Source organism: Lethenteron reissneri, chromosome 54 (assembly GCF_015708825.2).
Source record: "Lethenteron reissneri isolate LAM-NWPU_2019-01 chromosome 54, ASM1570882v1, whole genome shotgun sequence".
Lineage (NCBI taxonomy): Eukaryota > Metazoa > Chordata > Hyperoartia > Petromyzontiformes > Petromyzontidae > Lethenteron > Lethenteron reissneri.
The window spans coordinates 3,069,331-3,096,888 of record NC_083832.1 but is presented as its reverse complement, the minus strand read 5'-3'; the positions used below and the strand labels follow the sequence as shown (position 1 = coordinate 3,096,888).

Sequence of the window (27,558 nt, the reverse complement as noted above, 5' to 3'; positions counted from 1 at the left end):
AAGAATTACATTTTTTAAATGTTTAATGACGACGTTTTTAACTTGGCACATAGATTATAATTACTTAGTAGTAGCTATTGAGTAGTGGACAAACCCTTCAGTAATAAAACGCGTATTAACGAATGTGTTGAGGTTTTTTTGGAGTATCAGCGGCACGAGAGTGACAGTCCAAGATTATATGTGCTAAAAATAATCAGAGAGAATGCAGACACTGAAGATAATTGGACGGAGGATTAAACCCCTGTGGAACTCCACACTTCACTTCAAGCAACACTAAGATAGACAATTGTGCAATACTGTACTTTATTTGCAGCCTCGTCGTACAATTATACTGCACCTTGCTGGATGAGACCTGGTCAAGTTAAAACGATGAATGTACTCGCCTCGCCTGATAAGTAAATTCTCTCAGGTAACGTTAATCTAGAACAGCGGTGGCCAACTGGCGTCTTCCGAGCCACATTCAGCTCTTTAATCCAACACGTACACTTCTTTAATCGACCACGTGAAGCTCTTTAATCCACCACGTGCGGCTCTATCGAAGGGGCATGACGTAGAACGCGCTATCACAGTGGCAAAGAATAATGAATGTCTCCTATGGTGTGCCGAAAACTGTTAATATACAACACACTTGTTTAAACACCTGGCTCTTTGCAGAACTCATGGATACGTTTTGGCTCCGTGTCGGTTACAGGTTGGCCACCCCTGATCTAGAAGAATGCCTATAGATTGATGGATTCAGTTTAATCTCCTTTCTGACGTTAACAAACTCAGCCCTCCACGTGACTCTGACGGCGATTGTTGCATTGTGTTGCAGGGCGGCGTGTACGTGTTCCAGCTTTTTGACAACTACGCGTCCAGCGGCATCTCCATGCTGTGGCTCGTGGGCTGGGAATGCATCGCTGTGGCTTGGGTTTACGGTAGAGCAGGCTCGCTCGGGCAACCCACTCAATCGTCCACTCCTCACTCACCTGTCCACGCACAGCTCTCAATTATCATCACCGTCGTTGTGGAGAACATCAATAACAAAACGGATGAGCGGACTATCAGCCTCCCTCTCATATCCGACTCTCCACGTAAATAATGAAAGAGCGTTTCTTACGCAACCCATCGACCGCACGACCTTTCTTGGAGGCGCATAAGTTCAGCGGCATTGATTCAAGACAAGCAAACGCTGGACTCTGCTTGCCGAGACATCGTATGCCGGAACATCGCTGCAGGCGTGATGCCGTTGTTGTCGCTGTTGCCGTTGAGTGCAGGAGCCAATCGGTTCATGCAGGACCTGACGGCGATGCTCGGGTTCCGTCCGCACGCATGGGTGCGGTGGTGCTGGAGCGTGGTCAGCCCTGCCGTGTGCTTGGTACGCACCACAGCGGCCGCCCTCCACCGTCAACCCACGGCGATGTTGCCCGTGATAAGCTAGGTGTCAATCGTGGATTTTTCTGCGGGTCCTTCGGTTTTTCCCCTCCCCACATTTAGAATCAACATCACGCGTTTAGAGTATTTGGCTGTTATAAATAGTCCACGTGAGAAGCCGCTTCGTTGAGCTATCATTTGTGGTCAGGTCGCTTCTGAAAAAGAGCTGCATAGCTCAGTGGGCCTTACCTGGTAAAATAACAATCGTTTGGTTACTCTTTGGTTCTTTCGGTAAAGTCACCTAGGTATAAAATAAAATAAAGCACGACGTTTCGGGCGCAGAAAAGCTTTTCCCACCTGATGACTGACTGCTTGTGTTGCGCCCGAAACGTCGTGATTTCTTTTATACCTACGTGACTTTGCCGAAATAACCAAAGAGTATGGATTCCTACAGCCACGTTTAGTTTTTTAAATAGTTTAGGTGCATAACCGCTGTGTAGGCTATGAATACAGATCATGCATAGCAGAGCTTCTGAATGATATCACTAACTAACTCTCACATGCCGCACTGCCTCTCCAATATAATATTGTTCTGCTGTATCAGCTGGCAGATGGAAGCTCCTGCTCCTCCGCCTCGTCTTGTTGCCGGAGGATGGGTTGTGGCTGTGGTTATGACACCACAACCTCTGCGTTGTTGTGTGTGTGTGCCAGGGTATGCTATTGGCCACCCACCCCCTTTGTGTGCTGTGCCGGCCTTCATAGGTGCTAAAGTCTCGTATAGGGGAGCGGTAGTGTAGTGGTCAGTGCCCTGCGCTATGAACCCGGCGACCCTAGTTCGATTCACGCTCATGGGCAACAGTGACGATTATCTGAACCGGTCCTGGGCCTCCCTTCGGTTGAATTAACCTCAAATGAGTTCCTGATGCGGTGTGTAGTGAACATCGCCACTGGGGAGACAAAGGCGGTCGGGCATGGAGCTGGCCACCCACTCCCCTCGTGTACCGTACCGGCCTTCATAGGTGTTCACTAACAGCACTTGCCCCAACATCCTATTAAGGCTATACGGGGGGCCTTTGTCTTTGTGCTTAGGGTATCTTCTTGTTCCACCTGGTGCACTACGAGCGGCTCACGTACAACGACCGCTACGTGTACCCACGCTGGGCCGAGGCTCTGGGCTGGCTGATGGCACTCTCCTCCATGCTGTGCATCCCGGCTGTGGCGCTCTTCAAACTCCTCAGGGCCAGGGGCAGCCTCGCCCAGGTGAGAGGCACCTGTGGGCTCAAGGTGGAGAGACGTCTGTCGTCTATTCACAACATTAACAACCCTAATAAACACTCTTTGACTGCGCGGAAAAAAAGTTATATAAAAAAAAAACTTTTTTTTGAACACGCTTTTATGAAATGTACTAGTAATGGAAGAACTCCAGGAAGTGGCCCCGACGCTTGCCATAACGTAAGGGACCGTGGCAAAGCACCAACGTCAGTTGACCGTAGACAATTAGACCCAAGCCGAAACATAACATATACAAAATAATGTTTAATATATATATTTTTTGATGATAGAATATAGTATTGTCATCAGTATGACATAAGTATACCAAGTTTGCAGTCGATACCACATTGGGAAGTGGGTTAGAATTGAGTTACACGATTTGAGGATACAACAACGACAACAACGACAACAGACAAAGTGAGTTAAATGAAAGTGCAGTAAAAAATGAAATGATTTAGTTCATCAGCCTATCAGGCATTCTAGGCTAATATTATTCAGCAACGTTTTGTTGTCAGGGGGAAATTCTAGGCTTGCTTTAACCTGCAGGATTACAGGTATGGGCTACTAAGACAAGCCATGAATTACTAAGCTTTGTATTATTTTGTTATTTACGAACGTTGTGTGTGTCTCTGTTCACGTGCCGTGTATTCAGTGTGCTGTATTAACATGCCACTTTTTAAAACAAAAATTAACGAGCACAACACGTTTGAAGTTGCTCCGATAATAATGTTGCCCGTATTAATTGGGCCGCGTGTGTTTGTGTGTCTGCGTGGTTGTGTGCACCACAGCGCTGGCGCCACCTAACGTCGCCTCAGTCGGCAGATTTGCCCATCCACTTCCATCAGAGCCCACCCTCTGAGCTGCCTCTGTTACGCTCGGCTAAAGCCTGAAGGACACACTGCAGTTAATACCCCGATTTACATCTCCCCCTCTTTTGTACTGTTGTTTAGCGAAATATCGTCGTCACTTTCTTGTATGCATATATATTAGACTTCTTTCGCACCGTACGTATCCAACCGTGCTAATCGAAGGTGCGGGGGAAGGACAACAAACTAAACCCAAAAAAACTGTTCTAAATAAATGAGTTTTCAATCTAGATTTAAAAGTGCCTCGCTCCAGTGGCTTCCTAATATCGGAAGGAAGAGCATTCCAAACGGCCACAGAAGCACATTTGAAAGCCCGCGATGCAGTGACCGTCTTTGTACGATGGCCAGCCAAAAGCCGCTGCTGTGATGATGACCGGAGTTCGCGTGATGGTTTATGCTCCTTGACGAGATCAGCAAGGTATTGTGGTTCATTTGAATCTTATGGCGGGGACCCCGGGGACCCATAAGCCCCCGGCTCTCGCATTAACTGCCTTGCGACGTCATTTTATGTCTGTTTAAGGTGAACGATACGGCAATCTATTCCTCTCGACGAGCTCTACACGATGCGCTAATCACATTTTCAACGTGTTGTTTCTTCTGCACATTCGTCCTCGCCGCTGCGCTTGGACGACATGACAACAGAATGACCCGCGCCAGGTGGGTCGTGGCGTTTATGTTGCGCGGTGGGACGGAGTCGCCAAAAATAAATAAATTACGATTTTTATTTTCGTTTATTCGGGACCCCGGGGTCCCGCCATAAGGTTCATTTGTCGCAAATTATTAATACCATTATCTAATTTGCGTCGCCTCAACCCATACATACGTCGCTGACAGCATCATCCATCCTTTCTCATATATCCGTCGCCTCTCGGTCTTTGCCTCCACCTACCCTGTAAATTCATTCGATGTACGTCGTTTCAATATTCGTCCTCGCACCTTTTAGGAATGCATCCCCGATGTAAACCGAGGCATTTCTGTGAACTGGGACACTCGGGGCCAATGTCAGGGCAATTGTCCCGAGTGATCTTCACCGACAAGACATGTGAACGATGTGCGACTTTGGCAATTTGTACGATTGTAGAATACGGTGACATAGTTCTAAAGCTGCCAAACGTCGCGGTTTGGCCGGGACAGTCCCGGTTTCAGCTTCTCGAAGCATTTGTGAAAATCGGTCATTTTTTGGACCTGTTTAAAAATGTCGGGCCTCATGCTCGACCAGTGATACAGGCTGTGACGAAGCGTGTTAAATGTTGGAGGTAAAAATTATAAGAGATGATTCTCGCTGCTGGGTGGGAAAATTTTTATTGTTGACGAGTGCCATTACCTTTAGATGCCCCCCAAACCACCTCCCCCCAATTCGGGAATTGATTGCAAGTTGTAAATTAAACTCATCCAGATTAACAACAATGGCGCGAGGTCATCACAAACAGGCGCGGAGGTCGGGAGGCACCGCCACGTTCATAGACGGCGTGGTGAAAAGCGTTTTCAATGGGAGACCCGGTGTTACACATCATAGTTCGCATTATGTATCAGTTTAGATCGCACGTGTGTGTACGGTGTATATGATTTCATATTTATTTTCACTTTTTTTCTTATAGGATTCGCAGCAAAAAATAACATTTTTCACGATACTTTTAAATACAGCAAATGAACGCTTGTGAAAATATGAGTGACCAGCTGACTAACAGTGGCTATCCTCTGCCCCCCCCTAAAGGAGGTAATAAGCACAGGTGCAGGTCCCAAAAGACGTCTTCATTCGGGGCCACGGCGATGCAAGGAGTCCAATTCACACTCATGAACTTGGGTGTCTTGTATTTTCTAACTCAAACAATTATGTGGCTCACGATGGAAGACGCACCCACTGCTTTTATTTTCAACCCCGGGGGTGAGTGTGCACGTTGAGTCACGTTTTCAGATGAGTTACTGTCATGGATCAACCCTCTCCACTCATCACACTTGTATTGTTCCTGGGTTTGTTTGCCACATGTCAGTACGTACAGCATTGTGGTATGACAAGGATTATGGAGCTTGCTGAGGTTGCCGAACTAGGCCTCGGCAAGGTAAGGTAATTTACCCTTTTTACCGGGTAAAAGGGTAAAGGTGTCGACATGCCAAGGGGTAAGGTAAAGGGTAGGGTAAAGGTAGCTCGAAAGAATTACCCGGTAGGGTAAAGGTAGCGCGAAGTATTACCCGGTAATTACGGTACCTTGTTTACCGCTCGCTAAAAACTCCGTGACGCAGTCCGTGGCCCTCCATTTAAAATTGGAATCATTGAGAGTATTCTATATGAATAAAGCGCTCTACCTAGAATTTACCGGTTGTAAACCTTTTTCATGTGTAGTACCCCAGTAATTACCCTGTAATCGGGGAATTTGTATGGGGTAAGAGTAAAAGGTAGGGTAAAGGTAGGCTCGTTGCGTTTGACCTTTTACCTTACCTTGCTAAAGAGTAAAAGGTAAGGGTAGAGTGATTGTATTGTGGTAAGGTAAAAGATATGGTAAAGGTAGGCTTGTTGTTTTTACCTTTAACCTTGCCGAGGCCTATGCTGAACGAATACATTCTAAGGTCGCACTCATTACACACAAAATGCTTGCCACAAATGAACCACAATACCTTGCTGATCTCGCCAATGAGCATAAACCATCACGCGAACTCCGGCCATCCTTGCAGCGGCTTTTGGCTAGAGCCATCAAACAAAAACGGTCACCGCATCGCGTGGCTTTCAGATGCGCCTCTGCGACCGACCTGGAACGCTCTTCGTTCCGATATTAGGAAGCCACTGGAGCAATTCGCTTTTAAACCTAGACTTGAAAACTAATTTCTTTAGAACTGCTTTTTGTGTTTAGTTTCTTGTCTTTCCCTCGAAGCTCCGATGGCCACGTACACACATTATGACGCCAAACTCAATCTTGTTAAATGGGAAATACTTTTTGTGTTTCTGCGGACAGGAAAACAAATCTTTACATATCCACAATCACTCGTGCGATAGAACCCGATGCCAGTTAGGTTTCCTTGAGCTTCGCGTTTGATATAATTTTGTGTGGCTAGGTAAGTGGCCACTGCAACAGAAAGTTACTCAATAAATACATTTTGCATGAGACAACATACGACTGAAATTGCCTCTGTTTGTACGACATTACCCAATGCCAGCGTTGATACATCCACGAGTCTGTCTCCATCAGGGTGGACAATCAAGCGTGTCATTACATACGCACATTAAATAACTCGGATATGGCTATGTGTGTGTGTACATGCGTGTTATGCTTATTTGAAGGTGCTGGTCCATTGCACAGAGTTAACTTGTGAATAAACTGCAATTGGTCACTAATTGTTACCAGATGTGGAATATGAAGTTCAATGTTAATGCTGGGGGCAGACAAACTTATATAATTTAAAAACGAAAGACTTTAATTATTGGAGGAAACATACGACTACACAAAGAGACGAACATTAATGCTAAATAATACATTGATGCTCAATTCAGTTTCCAAAGCATCGCCAAGGTTACATTTTCATGGAATATTTTCCAGAACTCATGTCCACAGCAGGTCTGCCTGATATCGAGCCATGGATAAAAATAATTTAATCTTGAAAACCTGAACCTTAAAAACTAACTTCTATAAACATCCTTAACATATGATTTAATAACATCAATCTAAAATAGAGTTGCTACAGACATTGTGTTTAATTTGTGTTTGGGTGGCTTGCCACAAACATTGTGTTTAATTTGTGTTTGGGTGGCAGGAACTGATTTGTACTGAGATCTGGTATTGTGTTGAACTTTATTCCAGTATACTGCAGCACAGATTTTGGTAGGCCCCCTTTCTTTAAAGGGGGCTTGAGACTCAGGCTTTCCTGGGTAAACAAATGTAACACTAGCACGCAAAAGATTGTTGCTTGATATGCATATGAATTAAGAAAGAAAACCTTGCATATATGTTGATATTAATATTTTTTTAAATTAAAAAATATATATGTTAATGAAAAATTATTTACTGCATGTATTATAAATAAGGGGCATCGTGTGTGTTTATGTATGCTGAACTTCTTTCGCACTGTACGTAGCCAACCGTGCTAATCGTAGGTGCGGGGGAAGGACAACAAAATAAAAAAAAATCAGTTCTAAAGAATGAGTTTTTCAATCTAGATTTAAAAGTGCAGAACTCCAGTGGCTTCCGAATAGCTCCAGTGGCTTCCTCATAATTCGGCAGATGATGAGGATAGGAGACATTACAGGTAAGGGTGGGAGGGAAGGTGAGGGTAGGGGGATGTGGGGTGGTGACGGACAGAGCTGAGCCAGGGAGGTGATGGAGGCAGGCAAGGGGAGTGAGGGGGAAGCAGGTGAGGGAGGGAGGGAAATACTTGAAGAGGAATGAAGTTGACAGTAAGGTAGGTGGCCACGAACTTTAGCAATTTATAGGTTAAATTAATCAAAAATCATAAATGGTATGAAGGGCCATTGCCCGAAACGTCATCTTTTATATTTTTCTATTTAAAGCCATAGTGTGATAGACACAATTGGAAAAAAAATGTTACATGTGCTTGTGCATGACTCCCTACATATTTAACAATGAAAAATACCCCCCCAACTCTGGCAACACAAGTACATGAGTATGAGATTGTGAGTTACGAACCCGGCGAGGCTCACGGCCAACAGCAAGTGACGTACATCTGAACGAGATCCTGGGCCTCCCCATAGGTCGACTTAGCCTGAAGTGAGTAGCTGGTGCAGCGTGTGAAAAACACATTGCCACGAGCGAGACAAGGATGGCCGGGCGTGGTGCTGGCCACCCAACCCGTGCCGACCTCCAAAGTGCTCGCAAAACAACACTTGCCCCCCCCCCCCCGAAACAGTCTGTTACAGACGAACCAGGGTGGGGTGGAATATTTGCGTGTGTGGGATGGGGATGGTAGTGGTGGGGAAGCGGTAGTGTAGTGGTTAGCGCTCTGCACTATGCACCTGGTGACCCGGGTTCGATTCCTGCTCACGGCTAACACCAGTAACGATTAATTATCTAAACCGGTCCTCGGCCCTCCCCTAGGTCAACTCAGCCTCAAATGACTACCTGGTGCAATGTATAACCATCGTCACTGGGGAGACAAAGGCGGCCGGGCATGGATGTCGGCCACCAAAGGTGCTCTCGCTCAAACAGCACTTGCAGCAAACAACCACAACAAAGTCCTCGGTGTTGTTAGAGGGCTTCGCGATGGGTGCGATTTTTTAAATCCTTTATATTAAGTTCGCTTGCTTGTTGATGACTGTGCAAATCTTTCGGTCGTTTTTTAACCAACTTCTCGTGATCCAATCGAGCTGACATTTTCCACACAGACTCGTTGTGCGTGACAATTAATGTTCGTGAAATTTTTTTCCCAAAATTTTACACTTTTTAGGACAAAAATATTATATTTAATTACCAATTGCTTAATGGTGCAATGCAATCATCTGACCCATAGGTGGCAGCCATCTCAAGCCAGAGGACGAGAGGACTCTAGCCGCCACGCATATAAAGGATTTATAGTGAAAAACTTTGTTTTTACGGGTTATACTTGTTTGTGTTGCTCTTCGACGTTTGACTGATGCTCCTGCTGTTGTGGAGTGACTCATGCAGCCAGCTATGGCTGCAGGGTTTTGGTGGTACATGTTGTTTATGTCGTTTATTGTGAAATTTCCAGTCACAGTTCCTATGATCACTGTTACATTACTTTTATGGCTTTATTTTGGTGATTTCGAAAAGTTTTTTGGTTCGGCCATGTTTGTTTGTTGTAGTACGGAGTTAGACTGATGGCCTTAATCTAAGTTGTCTTGTGGTTGTTGTTGTTGTTTGACTTGCATCCCACTGGGATTCTTGCACACAGCGTTGGTGTACGGTGCTTTTTCTGCAATATTTTGCTGTCTTTTCTTAGGGTTTCTGTTTGCACTTAGTCACATAGTCACTTTAAGATGTTTTCTTGTTCATATTTTTGTTTTTTGTTTGTTGCGGTTGCACCCGATTCAAGAGCCGAATGGCTCACAGGGCTATACCTAATAAATTAAACTGAAATTGATTGTTGTCAGCGAGCGAGCGAGACATTTGCTGTGATTCTAGATTTGAAGCTTTCGTGACTGCAAGGATTCATACTCTTAGGTTTTTTCGGTAAAGTCACGTAGGTAAAAATAAATAATAAAAATAATAGAAATAATAGAAATAAAATAATAAATCACGACGTTTCGGAGGCAACACAAGTCTCCGTCATCAGGTGGGACCGTCTCTTGGATTTTTTCCTCACTTTATACAGTAAATTTAGCTGTGACGGTCCCACCTGATGACGGAGACTTGTGTTGCCTCCGAAACGTCGTGATTTATTATTTTATTTCTATTATTATTTTAGATATTTTTAATATTTATTTTTATAATTTATTGTTATGATTTAATATTAATATCTATATTTATTATATATTTGTACTATTTACTTATTATTATTATTATTATTTTTACCTACGTGACTTCACCGAAAAAAACCGAAGAGTATTTGCTGTGATGTCATCCGCCTGACGTCGTGGCCCCGCCGAGGTGACGTCACCACCACCCCGCCCGTTGCAGCTGCAGCCCCCCCCCCGCAGCTTCACGGAGGAGGAGGAGAGCACTGCGCTCACGTGCGCGGGGAGAGATCGCATCCATCCACATCGCCTCTATCCGGCGCCTTTATTCACCCCCCACCCCCCCTCTCTCTTCCCCACACTCGACGATCGCAACCACGGACTCGCAGCATCACGTTCGGCATTCAACTGCGGGAGGGAGGGGAGGAGGGGAAGGAGGGGGGTGGCATACGCCGCAGCCGTGGGGGTGCAGCTGTAGCAGAGGGCGGTGGGTGAGTGGCTGGACGTCCAGTGCCTTGCATCGGCCATAACAACGGTGTGGGGAGAGGAGTGTGTGGGTGAGGAGTGGGTGAGGAGAGGGTGAGGGAGGGTGGGACGAGGAGGAGGTGAGGGTGAATGAGAGAGGAGGATGGGGGGGTGAGGGGTGGGTGAGGGAGGGTGGGACGAGAGGGAGGTGAGGGTGAATTTGGATAGGGGGGTGAGTAGAGGGTGAGGGGTGGGTGGGATGAGAGGGAGGTGAGGGTGAATGAGAGAGGAAGATGGGGGGGGGGGGGGTAGAGGGTGGGATGAGAGGGAGGTGAGGGGTGGGTGAGGAGAGGGGGAGGTGAGGGTGAATGAGAGAGGAAGATAGGAGGGGTGAGGGGTGGGTGAGGGAGGGTGGGACGAGAGGGAGGTGAGGGTGAATTAGGATAGGGGGGTGAGGGGTGGGTGGGATGAGAGGGAGGTGAGGGTGAATGAGAGAGGAAGATGGGGGGGGTAGAGGGTGAGATGAGAGGGAGGTGAGGGGTGGGTGAGGAGAGGGGGAGGTGAGGGTGAATGAGAGAGGAAGATAGGAGGGGTGAGGGGTGGGTGAGTAGAGGGTGGGATGAGAGGGATGGGTGAGTAGAGGGTGGGACGAGAGGGAGGTGAGGGTGAATGAGAGAGGATAGGGAGCTGAGGCAGGGTGATTGATGTTGAGGGGTCGATGACAGGTGTGAGAGTCGCAGAGGTTGAGGGGATACGCATTGTACGTATGTTGGAATTTCTTTCGCACCGTACATTGCCGACCGTGTTAATCGGAGGTGGCGAGGGAGAACGAGGCGATGGAAGCGAGAGAAATGAAGACTAGGGGGTGTGAGGGAAAGGAGCAAGCAGACGAATGAGGGTTGGAGATGAGAGTCGTATAATTTAAAAACACAAAATGTAGATGGGGAGGTGAGTGAGTGTGGTATGGGCGACGTCGTGTGAGGAGGCAGGATGGGCGAGGAAGAGACGGCAGATGGTGAGGATGAGAGAGAAGCTGGATGGATGGTAGTTGGCTGATGGAGGGAGGCTGAGCCAGGGGGTAAAAGTTGGCAGGGGAGGGCAGGTTGGTGAGGGATGGGGTGAGGGAAGGACAAGTTGAAGAATGGAGGTGGTGACCGTAAGAGAGGCAGCCACACATTGGAGAGAGAGAGAGATGTTCGTGGAGGGAGAGACAGGCAGATTAGGATTTACAAGAGGGATACGGATTCGTTTGATTCTGCTCCCACTCCATTGTGTTGTGTCTCCCCCTCCCTTCTCTCTGTGTGTGTCCGTGGATTCACTCTCAGCCTTTCGCGTCTGCCCCATCGCTGCTCATCTCCAGGGCGACACAACTGTTCCGGAGCACGACGAGGAGGAGGAAGGAGGAGGAGGGGAAGAAGAGCCGCCACCCACCGCTGATCGCGTCCGTCATGTTTGCACCACAGCCGCAGCGGCTGCTGCTGCTGTCCCTGGTGCTGCTCTTGTTGCTAGCGGAGCCTCTTTTGGTCCCGGCTACGCGCGGGGTCAAGTTCGAGCCCGAGGTCTCGCGGCGTCGGACCTGCGGCAAGGCAAGGGTCGTTGTGGTGTCGTCGCTTCGCATTTTTCTTTCCCAGTGATGGTCGGGTTGTGGTCCGTGCCGGATTATGCTCGGAGCAAAAGTAGCTACTACATTGTGCTACGGGCCCCGCGCTAAATGCTTTCAAGCTATCAATTCCGGTTCAGTGATTCTGCACTTGCTCTATTATTATAGTACTATACTGCCTTCGACTTTTATGAACGACTGGGTGTTTTGGCGATTTGTCGTATTATCTGACTATAGCAAATGAAAAAAATACAATTACTTTACTATGCCAGTTAAAAATGTGTGTTTTTAGAAAATGTATGGCCCCTTTAGAACATATGCTATAGGCCCCGCACTAGCTTAATCTGGCAGTGATTGTGGTGGTTGGTGGTGGTTGCCAACCCCTGTGGTCCGCTGGTGGGTCAGCAAGGCCGTGGCAACAACAGTGGTTTCGCCGAACTGTTGCAGATACGGGTTTTGTTTTCACGAACAATGGATTTGTGAATTTATATACATATATGTATTTTTGGAGTTATCAGGGAGTCCGCTGCTTCGCAGAGGTTTGGGAAACACTGGTGTCTGTCGGTTGGTTTAACATAACTGCTGAGGTGATGATGTCTGGCCAGTTATGCTAATTTTAACAGGAGGCCAGCGCTCAACTTGTTTAAATATTCTACAGAGCACTGGTGAGACTGGGCGGTTCTTCTTTCGTATGGCTGATATTGATGTCGAGCAAAACCTATACAGTATTTCACATTGAGGTGGTTGGGCCAGATAATAGCGTCATACGTGGCACAGTGGCGTGTGTCACTGTGGTGATGCTTCCGTCGTGTTTGTAAATGCGGCATTGAGTCGTTTTGTGTTTTAATGGTCCGTTCTGGGTGACCACTGGGGATGTGGAACGTAATTTGTGGCCACAGTCATAGGCGAGAAGTATTCTGGATGCGGTGTGCCAGGCGTGGAAATATTTTCCAGGTTGCCAATCCGGCTGAAATTAAGCAGTAGTTCTGACGGGTCAGTTGCCTATCAAGCCACTTCGGGTCAAATGTCGCTTAGTTGACGTCGATTTATACAGGAGACTTTAGAGGAAGTGGCAATGCAGTTTTATCATCTCTTTTTATCGAGCAAAATAATAACTTAAGCATCATTCAATTGATTGAGGTATTTCACTTCCATGGAAATATTGAGCAAAATGTATCCTCTTAATTTTGGGGCTGCTTCTTTTTATGATGTTTAATTTATAGAGGAGACATACATTACATTTCACTCGTAACTGTGCACAGGCATCAGTGGAAATCAGTGGTAGTGTCCTGTTGTGGAAACACTTTAGTGAGACGGATTTAAAAAAATCCCCACCATTATTCACGAGGCGAGGGCAGACATATTGAATTAGAACTCTTAGTTTAATGCCTTGAATCACTTCTTCAGAAGGCTGATGAGCGAAGTTATTGAAAATCAAACAGTGGGAAATATGAATGAAGTTGATGTCAGTATTATTACACGTATTGGTACATGCACACATGACCCTTTGTCAATCCACTGTTGGGTAAGGGCAACCCCATTCCACTGCGGGCTATGGGGGTTATCTTACCGTACTTGTTAGTCCAGGTTTTGTGAAGGTGAAATGCGTAGATGTTGAAGCATAGAATTACACTCTAACCATGCATCTGACCATAGCGCCGCATGAGAACCTGGTTTACGAATGGTGGCCACTCATCCGAGTGCTATCCAGGTTCAGACCTGCTCAACTTCCAAGATCTGATGGGTGATTTTGTCATAGGCGAGCTTTCGTTTGTTATTTTAAAATGGTTCCTATGTCCAGGTTATATGATGAAGCATTACATACTATGAGATGGTCATGAGTTGTTAATTGTACTGTCCACCATTGCAAACGCTGTGCCTTAGTTATTGAGTTTTTATGGCACCAATTTGCTTATATATTCAGTAACAGATGATGACGTGAGGAACCACTCAATTTAAAACTGGTTAATGAATAATTCGGTTTTATTGCCAATATAAAGGTACTGGTACCACTAAGGTTTTGCCACTTCAAGTGAGCGGTCTTGTCTGGATAAATGAAACAGTATTAATCGGTGGCACGGTGGCATAGTGGTTATCACACTTCACCGTGATCCTGGTGACCTAAGTTCAATTACCACCCACGGCTCCCAATGAGCGGCGAGTGGTATCTAAACCGGTCGCGAGGCCCCCACCCTGCACCAACCAGCACTGATCAGCGTGGTGAAGTATGGTCAAACAATCCCCATTATCGAAAGTCATGGGGAAGCCTTTCGTCCAGCAGCGAATTGATAAAGGACTGTAGAGTATTACGTCCACTGGCCGTATAGGTTGAGTGTTGTGGTTATTGTATTGGGCCTTATCTGTAGAGGACAGCCTCTTCGTCTGCACATATCTGACACACAGTGTATTTGTGACCTTGGCCAAATTATTTAGAATGAACCATATCTCATCAGATCTCTGAAGCTAAGCAGGCTTTTAGCCTGGACAGTGCTTGGATGGTCGACCATCATGCGTAACGGGTGTTTTAGGATGTGGGGCTATGTTTTGGGCAGCAGAGGGCAATTTCACAGACGTCGACAGGACATCTGTGAAAAGAGCTTTATAGCTCATTGGATTCCTCCAGTATAAATACTGTTATTCTGAATGCAGGAAAATCTATTTCTGTTCTGTACGTCTATTCTCCCATGCTCCTCGCGTTCACCAACTCGTACTGACCCAGCTTGGTGAAGTATATTCCACTGATCCTCACGTTCCATACAGTGTGGGGAGGCCCTCGCCCAGCAGTGGATTGCCAAAGGCTTGTACATGTCTGTCACATGCACACGTGCTTTTAAGCCTCATCCGTGGCAAAGTTACAGCTTGAAATTAATTCCGTTGAGCTTGCTCTGTTCACATTAATATTTAATAAGAGGCCCTGTTGAGGCTACTATATTGCTTTTACATTACAGTTAATGTAATTGCAGCGAGGCTGTACAGTACGCTGGCTTCATCCAACCACTGCAACGCTCTAAACTGGGCCACCAGTCCATGTGTGTGTGTGTGTGCTGCATGACTAGAATGCAATCTCACAGCCGCTGATAAGCTTAGGAGGTCAGCCGACCTCCTCGCGACAATTATAACTCTCACGGCCAAGCAGATCGTGTGCTTTATCCCGGACACCTGCAGACAGCCGAGTGAACCGTGCTCGTGTTTACGGTGACCGAATTGTGTCGCTGTGGAAGCCCGCGTGAGCTCCCTCCTTTGCACACACTGTCACTTCACACCTGCTCACGTCAACATCGTTATCAACGTCCATTTACCACCACCGTCACGATAACAACGCATTTGCAAGTTCATCGTGTACGTGGAAACTTATGGAAACGTACGGCAATGCAGGGGTTGAGCCATGCATAGAGTACGCCACGAACATAATTAGTGCTGCCTTACTAACTCGCGCCGCTGCTGCCGAAAGGGCCTTCACTTGAGGCTATTTTGGCCTCCTCTTCCACGCTGGCCAGAAGCCTTGGAAGAGGTGCTAGTACCCCTACTTTACCCCACCACACGTGACCTACCGATCGACTGTGATCAACCTGTTTATACTGTCTGGGTGGACAGACGCAGTGGGGTGTGGGGGGTTTAAGAAACGTTCACAATTGTTTCAACTGTCACGCCTGCAGGAGATTGAACTGGCGACACAGTGTTGAGATGTTAACCACCTCGACTGGTATACAGGAGTTCGTGAGGTTCGATCCCGGCCCTGATGCCTGTTGTATATTGGGAATTTGTATGTGTCTCTCTCCCCGTGGTTGTGTGGAATTTTCTCTGGGCAATCCGGTTTTTCCCTCCACATTTAGAATCAACGTGCGTTTAGAGTATTTGGCTGATATAAATTTGAACGTGACGACAAGCCACTTCGTTGAGCTATCATTTGTGACCAGGTCGCTTTTAAATTACAAGAGCTATATAGCTCAGTGGGCATTACCTGGTCAAATAGAACATGTCTTAGTTTAGACCTCTGGATCCACTGTACTATAGTAATAGTTGGAAATATTCTAGAGGGCTGAAAAGCATAGCATCCTGTACACTCAACATTCTTGTTAATTCTTAAGAGTTTATACTCAATCGCAGTTTGGTCATGTGACATGACATGGAAGGGATTCTGGGAGGAACCAATCCTACAGTCGCAATTGCTCCTTTCTTTTTTTAGTCTATATATGACCTCTTGCATGCGCAGTATTGTTAGAGCCGTTCCTAGGGTACGGAGAATCGGGGCGACTGCCCTAGGCCCCGCGGTTTGGGGGGGCTCTGTGCTTCAACGTCATGGTTTAGTTTGAACGCGTCGGGGACCCTGAGTACTGTATCATTATTACAATACAGTACTCTTATTTATTTCCACCCTTCACACGCTTTGTTGAGTTTCTCATCTTTCATGGAATGAGTTGTGATTCATTTCAGGTTTATCTGACTCTGGGATGTACAACACAGCCTGTTAGTCATGTACCGAGATACGCTCCTGTGAAGCTAATCGTTGGACTAGTAGCATCAATGCGTAGCAATTCCCCTTTGAAGGGCCTTTTGATATTTTCTAAAGCGGTCGTGTATGTCTCTCCACACTGGTGCGTCCGTTCCATTAAATCATTGGCTTGTCCACCCATCCACCTTTCAGTCTTCATCCTCCCCCTACCCCCTTCTCTGTTCTTGGCTTCACTTAACTGTGGCTCCATTGTATGGGGGGCACACCTGCTTCTCAGACGTAAGCTATGCATTCATTTACAATGCAGTGTCTATTCCCACAAAGCACCCCCATCCAATATCTCTCCTTGAAATCAATACTCATTCGGCCATCTGGCGTCCTTTTTGTTTAAGGCTACCACCGCCCACGCCTCTCCCACCTCCTGCCAAGACCGTGGACAGTGCGTTCCCTGCTTTGAAAATTGCAAATGTAACGGGTTCGTGTTTTCACAGTATGGTGAATTCAGTTTCAGTTTTCAGTTTAATTCATTTGGTATAGCCCTGTGAGCCATTCGGCTCTTGAATCGGGTGCAACCACAATAAACAAAAACATGAACAATTCATCGTGTCCTCGAAAAAACGTGAGCGGGTATACCGTGACCCGCACACAAGGGGGTTATTATTGGGGACGCGTCATTCATGGCATCCGTTCTTGAGAGGAAGACGATGGGTTTTCAGCTTTCCAATATTTTCAAGAGGATTAAAATTACTTGGACATTTCCTGTCATGACTGAAAAGGTTGATCCTGGAACAACGGAGCATGCTGATCCTGCTGCCGCTACCGCTGCAGTTGTCGCATCTGTACTTGACTCTGGTTCTGTCATGGCTGCCGATTTTCTGATTGGCTGCCTGTGCCCCACTTCGTACGCACCATGCACTTCTCCCAGATCTTCTGAAACCATCTCGCGTCTTCGTCCCGTGTGGTCCACCCAGAGTCTGTTGCGCCAGTTTTCCTTTTTTTTTTTCACCAGAGCTTCTCACTCATTGACGATGATGTTAAAGTCTTTGAGGTCATACTTGAAAACATTGCATAAAAACAAATATGTAAATAGCACTTTCGAAGCTGAAGAGGTGCATGCAAATCAATGCTGCCATGCTATTGCTGCATCACCACGATGCATAGAAACGTCGCCAGTGCAGTCCCAGGCCTGACTCGTGAATTTCTGTGGTATTGGTGCTGTGTTTTTGTTGTTGTTAACCTATCTCGACATTTCTCTTAAATACAATCCAAAAATACGTTTGAACATGGTGACCTGAGTTTTATACTCTTTGCCATGGCTCGCATCAGCGGTGGGGAGTGATATTTGAACTGGTCCACGCCATGCGGGTTCATCGTTGATCTATTTTGATCACGCTTCATGCTGGTCAAGCCAAGCCTTAGTGGGGCAAAGGCAGGGAGCGTAGATGAGGGTGAATAGATGTACAGTACTGTACAACAATTTTGCGTCATTGCTCTTCGTTGCTAACATGCAGCTCCACAGCAGCTTAGTGGCCATTCATCGAAGCGCTATTCAGGCTCTATTCTGCTTAGCTTCTAAAGATCTGATGAGTTCAGGTACATTCTGGGTGATCTTGTCATACATATCAACGTCATAAGTGTACTTGCCTTAAAAGTTAAAGGAAGGCCTGAACATGGGGATCTTTCCCTTTGTCTTAAAATCAGATTTACAGCTGGAGGTTTTAAAACGCCCTTCCATTCTGTTCGATATCGTACTCTGAGCAGCGTAGTGATCTTCAGACACAACAGAAAGCACAATCCATCGATGTCTCTCTGTCTGATCGTTCCTCCCCCCCCCTCCCCACCTCACCGCTGCCCGCCACGACGGTTCTGCAGCTCGACTACTACTTCGAGTACACGGAGTGCGACAGCAGCGGGCTGCGGTGGCGCGTCGCCGTGCCGCACACGCCGGGGCTCTGCACGGGTCTCCCAGAGCCCGTCCGGGGCACCGAGTGCAGTGAGTGACACATTTATAAATGCTCGTTAGTTGGAGTTGTCCAAATATCTCAACTATTTAAACTCAACTATTTTATTTTACCAGGTAAAGCCCACTGAGTTGTATAGCTAATTTTCAGAAGCGACAATGGTCACAAGTGATAGCTTAACGAAGTGGCTTATCATCATGTGGAAATGTATTGCAAACAATTACTTTCAACGCATGTTGATTCTAAATGTGGAGGGAAAAACCGGAGAACCCGGAGAAAAATCCACCCGACCACGGAGAGCACATTCAAACTCCAAATATACAAGCGTCAGGGTCGGGATCGAACCCACGATCTCCTGTATACCAGGCTAGGTAGTTAACATCTCACCACTGCGGCGCCCCCATATGCCAGTATAAGACCACAGAGCTTGTTGGGTCAGTTATCGGCACCGTTTTTGCTTTCCCGCTTGCCTGTGATTGCCCTCGCTCCCATACAAAATCTACGCACGTGACGAGTTGGACAGTGTTTTGGGATGCAAGCTCCATGAACGACGATATTTAAAATAAGACTTTAATCATTGATGCGCAGGAGCGACAGGCGGCGGAGATGCTGACGGTGTTTACGTTTTTCCCCCAGCGTTTTCCTGCGGGGTGGGTGAGTACCTGGACCTGCGCTCTCAGGAGTGCAGCGCGTGTGCCGCTGGCACCTTCTCTCTGGGCAGCGGCGTGCGCTTCGACGAGTGGGACGAGCTGCCCCCGGGCTTCGCGGTCCACACGAGCACGGTGGACTCGGGCGGGCAGTCGCCCGCCGCGCTGGTCCAACAGAAGTGTCGCCAGTGAGTTGTCCCGCAGCGGGGCCGGCGATCGACCAATCGCGCTGTGTACACCGCCGGGTGTGCGTTCGGTAAACATCGTTTTGTACCTCTTGCTCGTTCTCTTTTTATTTTGAGCAAAGATTTTAAAAAAACGTAGCAACACGGAACCGGGGGGTGCACAAAGAGATCGCCGAAGATGGGAAAAGAGTTACGGGTCTAGAGAGGAACCGGGTTGCGATCTAAGGGAGGGAAGAGAAGCAGAGGGAGTAGAGAGAATCAGAATCTTTATTCATCCTGGAGAAATCCGATGAGCTATGAAGCTGATTTTTAAATATATCAAGTCGGGGAGAGAGAGGAGAGAAAGAGAGAAGAGTGAGTTATGGGTGGTAGGTACGCAATGGGGTAAAACGGATCAAGCCAGTGAGCGAAGCGAAGCACGCAGTCCATACATGCATGTGCTGTAGTTTAGAGCAGGGTTCTTCACCTGTGTTTTTCGATGGGCCGCATGAAGACATTGGTGCGTGCCCGTGGGCCACACAGTGGCGTAATGTCACACGTACAGATGTTACGATGTCACGTGGTGTCACGTGGTCTTAACGGTTCTATAATGTGACCGCTGATGTGTAGCTGTTGTCTCCAGCTCTCTGATCTCTCACTCGTTTATCTCGCTATCATCTCAACGATCATATGTGAGCCCAACCGAACCCCTTCCTGGCTTCTTGCTTCCCACGTTGAATCACGTTTGGACATCGCATGGCCGATGCGCTTATCTCCTACAAAAGTGTAAGATAACGATAGCTCCACGTGCAGCCGCGGAACGGAACAAACGATTGAGCACGTGGTCACCTGCTGACTGACCGTCAAGACCATGTAGTGGTAGCACCGAAGCGATTCACCAGCTCACAGGCAATGCCGCCAAATGGCTGCAGAATTCAGACGTCAAAATCAGTTTTTCATCTCCGCAACATGCCCATACGGAAGACGATCTCAATAATAATAATATTTAGTTATCTCTGTTTAGCTGGGGCAGAAATATCCCGCTTCAGTCCACCACCAATACACACACGGGCAGAGCACAGGAATTGTCGGGCTGCGTGCAAACCCCCCCCACCCTCCCCCCACGACTTCACTCGTAAACCTCGTTGCTCTTCTCCCGGCAGGTCGGTGTGGACTCCACACAGACACTTCATCATGTCCAACCGCGACGAATGCATGGCGTCCCTTGTCTATGCAGTCACTCTGAAGACGTCCGGCGAGGTCTCCTTCGAATACCAGTACCCGGACTCCAGCATCCTCTTTGAGTTCTTTGTAAGAAAAACATCTTGAGTACTGTAACCAATATATGGTTGTTATTTTTTTAGGTGTGTAATTCTGCCGACAGTGTTGAAGTCCACCTTTTTCTCAGCTTCTCTCTCAGTCTTCTCTCTCCGAGCTTCTTTAAAGGATGGCACAAAGCAGATACATTTATTGTTATTGGAGATGACTGGGTGGCTTATAGGTGAAAGTACTGAGCTGGCATCACTGAGTTTTTAATCTTTAGGCAGCCGCCTGTAACCGGGTTCTCAAATGCAGCGAGGTGATAATCTCAGCACGGTCACAAAAGACATTTCATTAAACTTGGTCCTGTAATTAATATGGATAAATTCCAGCTGAGAATAAAAAATGTATCGGTCTGTCATTTGGCGAAAATTACTCTGTGGCAGCGTGGGTGGGAAAGTGCTACCCCCTACTGTGTAGAACAGCGGTCGTTTGGAAGGGATATCAGAGGTAGCTCTGCGATATCTGCTTCTGTGGGCCATTTTCTGAGGCTAAGGGCTGCCCTATTCTGCGAGAGTTCCTAATTGATACTTCGTCTCATGGCGTGATGCCGATATCACAATGGGAATAAAATTAGGGGGAAAGACTGCGTATTTTAACAGATTATTCACAACAAGAAAAAAACTCAGTTCTTTTGTTAGGTTTGCTTGTCCTGGGCTGTTGAACATGAATGTGAACCCTCATTAATGAGAAAACAGCTTTACAGGTAATGTCAGCAACGCTTTTGTAACCTCTCTGTTGCTTGAGATGTTAACTACCTCGCCTGGTCGTGGGTTCGATCTCGACCCTGACGCCTGTATATTTGGAGTTTGCGTGTCTCTCTCCCCGTGGTCGCGTGGATTTCTCTCCGGGTCCTCTGGTTTTTCCCTCCTTTCGCTACGTTGTCCCCACCTGAAGAAGGACGCTTGTGTTGCGCCCGAAACGTCATGATTTAATTTAGTTGTTTTCATTTATTTAATTTTTTACCTATGTGACTTTACCGAAAAAAACCAAAGAGTATATTTTCCCTCCACATTTCTAAAGATGTGTTTATAGTATTTGGTTGCCAAACATTTCCACCTGATAAGGCACTTTATTTTCGCTTTCACTTGTGGCCAAGTCGCGTCTGAAAAAGAGCTACACAGCTCAGTGGGCCTGACTTTGTAAAATAAAAGTAGTTTAGTTTTAGCCTCACTGCCATGCTCGCTAATACATCACCATGGTAAAACACTGCCAAAACGCTTCTGACCTGTACTTGAAATGGGTTGTTTTTTTGCCCGTTATCGACGCTTCAGACTTGTGTTAGACAGCCCAGGACTCGGCAGTCTAGGTGGGTATCTACAAGATTAGAGCCGTGTTGGGATCACGCCTTCCTCTAATCTTGCTCTTTATTCACCACCCATGTTGTGCAAACTACAGCTCCCCATGGCTTCTCACCAATCGCTGTTGGCTGCGTTATCACCAACGTCGATTTTTCGCCGCCTTGGGTTACTTTTTCAAACGTTACTATTGTATTGTCCGGCGCTCAATAACTACTACCAGCTAAAATAGCTACTATCAGCCCATTCAAAAACTTGTCATCAGAAGAAGAAAAAGTTTCTCATCAGGACCTCTGGTGTTAAGTGCAGTCTCCAAGCCTTATTAATGAACTCCATCTTTCTGGCCGCTTTCTTTATGTGCTATGAGGGAGGACCATTGCCCGAAACGTCACCAATTACCTGTTTTTGTTAAGGCCGCACTGTTGTTGACGAGTGAGTATTATGTCCATTGAATGCCATGCGAGGGAACGCGCCCGATAGGACACACAGCGCGGAGATGGAGCAATTAAATCGGCTCGAGTGCATTGTGTAACCGTGAGTGATAGCGACGACCTGGGAGAGGCCTTCATCCAGCGGTGGATAGATCACGGCTGATGATGACGACGCTGCCACGCAAGTGTGATGACGTACGGCCCGTCGCTCGCAGTGTTACGGTCCATGAGTGTTGATGCCCGACTCTCACACCGTGGCCCAATTTGGCTGTGTTTTTTTCCATTCCGGCTGTGTTTTACCCAGGTCCAGAACGACCAGTGCCAGGCGACGGAGAATGACGACAGTAACAAATTCCTCCTCAAGTCCAAAGGTGGCGTCTGGAGAAGCCACACGGTGAGGTGGGCACCATGAGAGGTTTGGTGTCACAACCGCGTGGCCTCTCGCACCCGTGGCGTCGTGGCAGTATTCTAGTGGTGCTCATTAAAAAAATATAAACATGACGAGAAAAAAACATCACAACAGAAACGCTAATGCATGGGTGGGGAGCAGGGGCGGTGGCGTGGGGGGAGACCGCAGACTGCGGCGTGATCATCGTGCGGGAGAAATTTCAATCGTGTGCGTGGAGAACGTCGTCGGTGCCACATTGCGTCGACGAAACTAAAATCTCTTTTATTCCCCTACTGTGAATCGATGAGGCGCCAGGTCATATCGCCGCTGCAGAAGCCGAGCCGTGCCCCTAAAACGTGTTGAGATGCATAAAGACAAAGCTTTAGCAGACTGTTGGGGCAAGGCTTGTTAGTGACTAGCACCTCTGGAGGCCGCTCACAGCATATGAGGGGGTGGGTGGCCAGCACCATGCCCAGCTGTATGTAGGTATGTTGAACTTCTTTTGCACCGTACGTAGCCAACCATGCTAATCGGAGGTGCGGGGGAAGGATAACAAATGAAATAGAAAACATTTCTAAAGAAAGCACTGGCCTTTGTCTCCTTAGTTGCAATGTTTACACAACACACCAGGTACTAAGTTTAGGCTGAGTCGACCTAGGGGAGGCCCATGACTGCTTGAGATAATTGTCACTGGTGTTGGTGGCCGTGAGTTGGAATCGGAACTCGGATCGCCGGGTTCGTACCGTAGGGCGCTAACCGCCACACTACCACTCCCCATAGCGCCAACCGCTACAGTTACCGCTCCCCATATAGAAGATGGACACGCACACACTCGCACATAAGGGCAGGGTTGGTCTTTATTGGGGGAGGAGGAGGTGGGGGGCACCATACCAAAAAAAAAGAGAACCAGTGATTCATTACTCTTTGGTTCTTTCGGTAAAGTCACGTAGGTATAAAATAAAATAAATCACGACACAAGTGTCCGTCATCAAGCAACTCACAGACCTGATGACGGACGCTTGTGTTGCGCCCGAAACGTCGTGATTTATTTTATTTTATACCTACGTGACTTTACCGAAAGAACCAAAGAGTATAGATTCCTGCAGTCACAAAAGCTTCAAACCAGTGATTATCTGTTTAACTTCAGATTAATAACAACCAGACCACAGCTAACACACGGACGCACTCCTGCCCATTATTATAATTCTGTGTGGTTGATTCTTAGTGGCTCGTGTCGTCATGCAGGTGAAGCTAAACTCCGGTAACAACGTCCTCTACTGGAGGACGACGGGCATCCTCCTGGGCACCAAGATCCCCAACCCTGTCCTAGTGCGCAACGTGCACATCACAGGTGAAGCGCCACACGCATGGGCACAGGTGGAAGCCGGTGCCTCCACTTCCATCAGTTCACTTGCCACGCCAGTTGTGGGCCCTGCTCTGTAGAATCCGTACAGGCCAAGGTCTGTACCGGTCAGGGGGGTCCATGCCAGCCAGTTTCCTTACCGGTTAGGGTTCGTGTGCAGCCAACCTCCCTCCCACACCTGGGGACCACCACGTGATCACGCACAATCCACTCTGTAGATGTGGCGAGCGATAGACTATGACGTCGCACACAACGTCGACGAGTGACCCCTGGTGATCTCAGGCCCCCCCCGCTCCACACTGACGATGAAGCAGCTGTCGCACAATCGTAACAAAATGTCCGTTGCATTGATCCATGATGAGCTTTCCGTATGACCTCGTCCCGAGCTTCATCGACAGTAGCAGGCGAGGAGTAGTGGGCAGCAGAGGATGGCACAGCAAAATCCGTTGCTGTGTTGGACATCTGAACCAGCGTGGTGAAGTACAGTCAAGCAAACATAGTGACCCACACAGAGTGTGCTGAGCCCTCGTCCAGCGGTGGATTGACAAAAGCCTGTAAATGTACATGTTCTAATTCTATACGGCGTCTTTGATGCTATCGCATTTAGACGCTGAATGAGCCCACGTCGATTTGTGCAGTTGAGATGCGGTCGCATTTAGATGCTATATGAATCCACGTGGCATTTCCCGGCTGAGATGTGGTCGCATTTAGATGCCGTATGAACTCTCCTCGCGTTGTGCTGACCTTGTGCCACGTGCCCTCTGCCCCAGGGGTGTCGTACACGTCGGAGTGCTTCCCGTGCAAGCCGGGCACCTGCAGCGCCGAGCCGGGCGCAGGCACCTGCACCGCGTGTCCCAGGGATATGTTCTCCCCACGCGGAGCGCACGCCTGCACCCCGTGCAACACAACCACGCACTACGCAGGTTCGCAGCTGCTCGCTCACTAGCGAGGCATAGACACTCACTAACACAGCATAGACGCTCACTATCATCATGGCATAGACACGATCACTGCATAGACACTCACGAACACAGCATAAAAACATTCACTTATTAACACAGCTTAGAGACATTCACTCACTAACAAAGTATACAGCCACTTAAACAGCTTAGAGACACTCACTACTCACTAACACAGTATAGGGCAGTAGTGTCGAGGTTAGTGTGCTGCGCTACGAACCTGGTGATCTGAGTTCGTTTTCCACTTGGGGCCAATAACAGTGGCGAGCGAACACGTTCCTTCGGAGTGGGCAGGTAGGAACTTGGTTGGACAGCGCATTCGTCCACGACAGAAAGCTCGTGGTCACGTGACGCACTTCAACCAAGCCGGGAGCGTACATGTTTGGGAGGGGCTATGCACAACAGACAAATAATCCCTGGTGGGCAGTGTGGAACTGTTGTTCCTACCTGTAATATTTGAACCGTATCCTGGGCCTCTCCTCTGTCGACTTGGCCTTAATTAAAACATCAGCTGGTCACCCACTCCCTCGTGTGACTTGCCCCAACAGTCTGTTAAAGGCTATACAGGGGATCTTTGTCTTTGCAGAGATCGGTTCCGCCTTCTGTGCTCTAAAGCCGCCCTGCACCGACAATGACTATTTCCAGTTGCACACCGGCTGCGATGAGAATGGGCAGGTAAGTGAGTCCACGGTGTCCGTGTTTCATCGCAGGCATTAACAATGCCTTTTGTTCACACGTTACAACTAAGTACAAACCAACAGTACAACCAAGGCTGGAGAGCTTTGCAAGGGATGGTGAGGATGGGCTACATTCGCCCACTAAAGCTACACAAAGTTGACGGTGTCGAACCCCAGCCATAAGTTTAAGACATCGCACACACAAACGTGTACAAAAAGCTCGCGGCCTCGGTCCGCGTGGCAAACGCCATCAGCAGTTCTTAAAGCAGTGCATTGTGGTCCTCTTGTCTTGGGTCGCCATCCAAATAAATTTGAGCAAATGTGTTGGTGGCCTAGAACAAGATGACTTCATACACCCACACTGACATGAGGTCAAGAGGTCAGGTCTTACAAGAGGTCAGTGAGGGTTAGTGAAGGCGGGGAGCCGTAGTCGTGAGACCTTTGAAATACAGTAAACAATTAATTTACTGTTCCGCCCCCCTGCTGCCGACCATGTAGCCCCGGAGTCTATAGCGCCTGTTACACATGGTAGTAAACCAGCCAAGCACTATCCAGGCTCAGACCTCGCTTAATCTCTGAGATGTGATAAGATCGGGTGTGATTTGGTCGTAGGCTGTAGTGTTGTATACCGATAAATTTCATCATTGTGACAAATGTAGCACCATGCTGCATGTAGCATCGTGCATTATGTACCATCGTGCAGCTGCGTGTGATGTGCGTGGGTTTCAGACGCAGGTGATTTTCAGGTGGATTGAGCCCAAGATTTGCCGCGAGGATTTGAAGGGGGCAACTCATTTGCCCGTCTCGGGAGCAAAGCGGCCTTGCCCTCCCTGCAACGCAGGCTTCTACAACACACGCAACTCCACGTGTGTGCCCTGCCCCACTGGGACCTACTCCAACGGCACCAGTGGTGGGCACTGGCGCTCTCTTCCCTTCCCAAGTCCCTTGGCACCTTGTTCTACACCCATGTAACTAAATAACTAACTGTTTTATTTTACCAAGTAAAGCCCACTGAGCTTGTAGCTCTTTGTCAGAGGTGAGCTGGCCACACAAATGGGAATTTACATCAGTAGCCAAATAATCTAAACCCATGTGTTTTAAATGTGGAGGGCAAAACCGGAGGAACCTGGAGAAAAATCCACAACAGGGATATCACATGAACTCCAACTATATACAACAGGCATCAGGGTCGAGGTCAAACCCCTGCACCCCTGCATATAAGTCAAGAGAGATTACATCTCGCCACCTCAGCTCCACAGTGGTCTTTCCCCGGTGGTCGATCTCCCTGCAGTGATCTTTCCGCTTCTCTTTGTCCGGCGCTGTTTCGACCGAGATTTTCCTCCAACCCGTCCTGTGTGTGTGTTTTTTTTTTTATCGCGAACCGTGTACGTGTGTGCGTGTTCAGATTGCGTTCCGTGCCCAGCTGGCACGGAACCCGTGCTGGGATTTGATTTCAAGTGGTGGAACATGCTGCCTGATAACATGGAGACTACGTGCTTCAACGTGGGCAACCAGAGGTGCGACAGCATGAACGGTGAGGCCGCAAAATATTACCGATCGTTATAATAATAGTTACTATAATTTCAACTTGTAACTTGCCGCATAGGAGCCACTCACTTTTGAGAGAACAATTCAGAGGCACGAGGAGCTACATAAAAGCGGGGAGGCAGCCTCGTGGTGAGCCAGCACCAACAATTGCCCAAGCTCTGCGGTCCTCTGTGTATGAAGGTGTTATCGTCCAACGAATGAGTGTTTACATGTGAGAGGTTATATGAAGGCTTTGATGTGTCAGCACAGGGTACCTGTGCCCGCATTAACGTGGAAGACGTCTTCAGACTCAACCCTATGATTTGCTGATTGTAAATCACAGCACGGCCACGCGTTCAGTTCTTTTGAGCCGGTGGTCTGGATAAGGCTGAGAGCGCGTGCAGTGCTGCACGCTTTTTGCATGTTGTTCAATTTACTTGTTTGCAGCCTGCATGA

The 27,558-nt window shown here is 47.8% G+C and overlaps 2 protein-coding genes across 2 annotated transcripts in view; both read left to right on the top strand.

Annotated features, from left to right (window-relative positions):
- LOC133356493 (sodium- and chloride-dependent creatine transporter 1-like) overlaps positions 1–3,700 on the top strand; it is a 29,977-nt gene extending 26,277 nt beyond the window's left edge. The window contains exons 11-14 of the mRNA XM_061574024.1: positions 815–917; positions 1,257–1,357; positions 2,443–2,613; positions 3,414–3,700. Of these exons, the coding sequence (XP_061430008.1) occupies positions 815–917; positions 1,257–1,357; positions 2,443–2,613; positions 3,414–3,515 (477 nt within the window). The 3' untranslated portion in view covers positions 3,516–3,700. The remainder of the gene's footprint in view (positions 1–814; positions 918–1,256; positions 1,358–2,442; positions 2,614–3,413) is intronic.
- A 6,404-nt stretch (positions 3,701–10,104) lies between these two features.
- LOC133356418 (endosome/lysosome-associated apoptosis and autophagy regulator family member 2-like) overlaps positions 10,105–27,558 on the top strand; it is a 34,911-nt gene continuing 17,457 nt past the window's right edge. Inside the window, exons 1-11 of the mRNA XM_061573936.1 lie at positions 10,105–10,249; positions 11,640–11,900; positions 18,240–18,360; positions 18,965–19,163; positions 20,303–20,450; positions 22,493–22,582; positions 23,822–23,927; positions 24,710–24,862; positions 25,485–25,573; positions 26,305–26,485; positions 26,981–27,109. Coding sequence (XP_061429920.1) covers positions 11,763–11,900; positions 18,240–18,360; positions 18,965–19,163; positions 20,303–20,450; positions 22,493–22,582; positions 23,822–23,927; positions 24,710–24,862; positions 25,485–25,573; positions 26,305–26,485; positions 26,981–27,109 — 1,354 coding nt within the window. The 5' untranslated portion in view covers positions 10,105–10,249; positions 11,640–11,762. The remainder of the gene's footprint in view (positions 10,250–11,639; positions 11,901–18,239; positions 18,361–18,964; positions 19,164–20,302; positions 20,451–22,492; positions 22,583–23,821; positions 23,928–24,709; positions 24,863–25,484; positions 25,574–26,304; positions 26,486–26,980; positions 27,110–27,558) is intronic.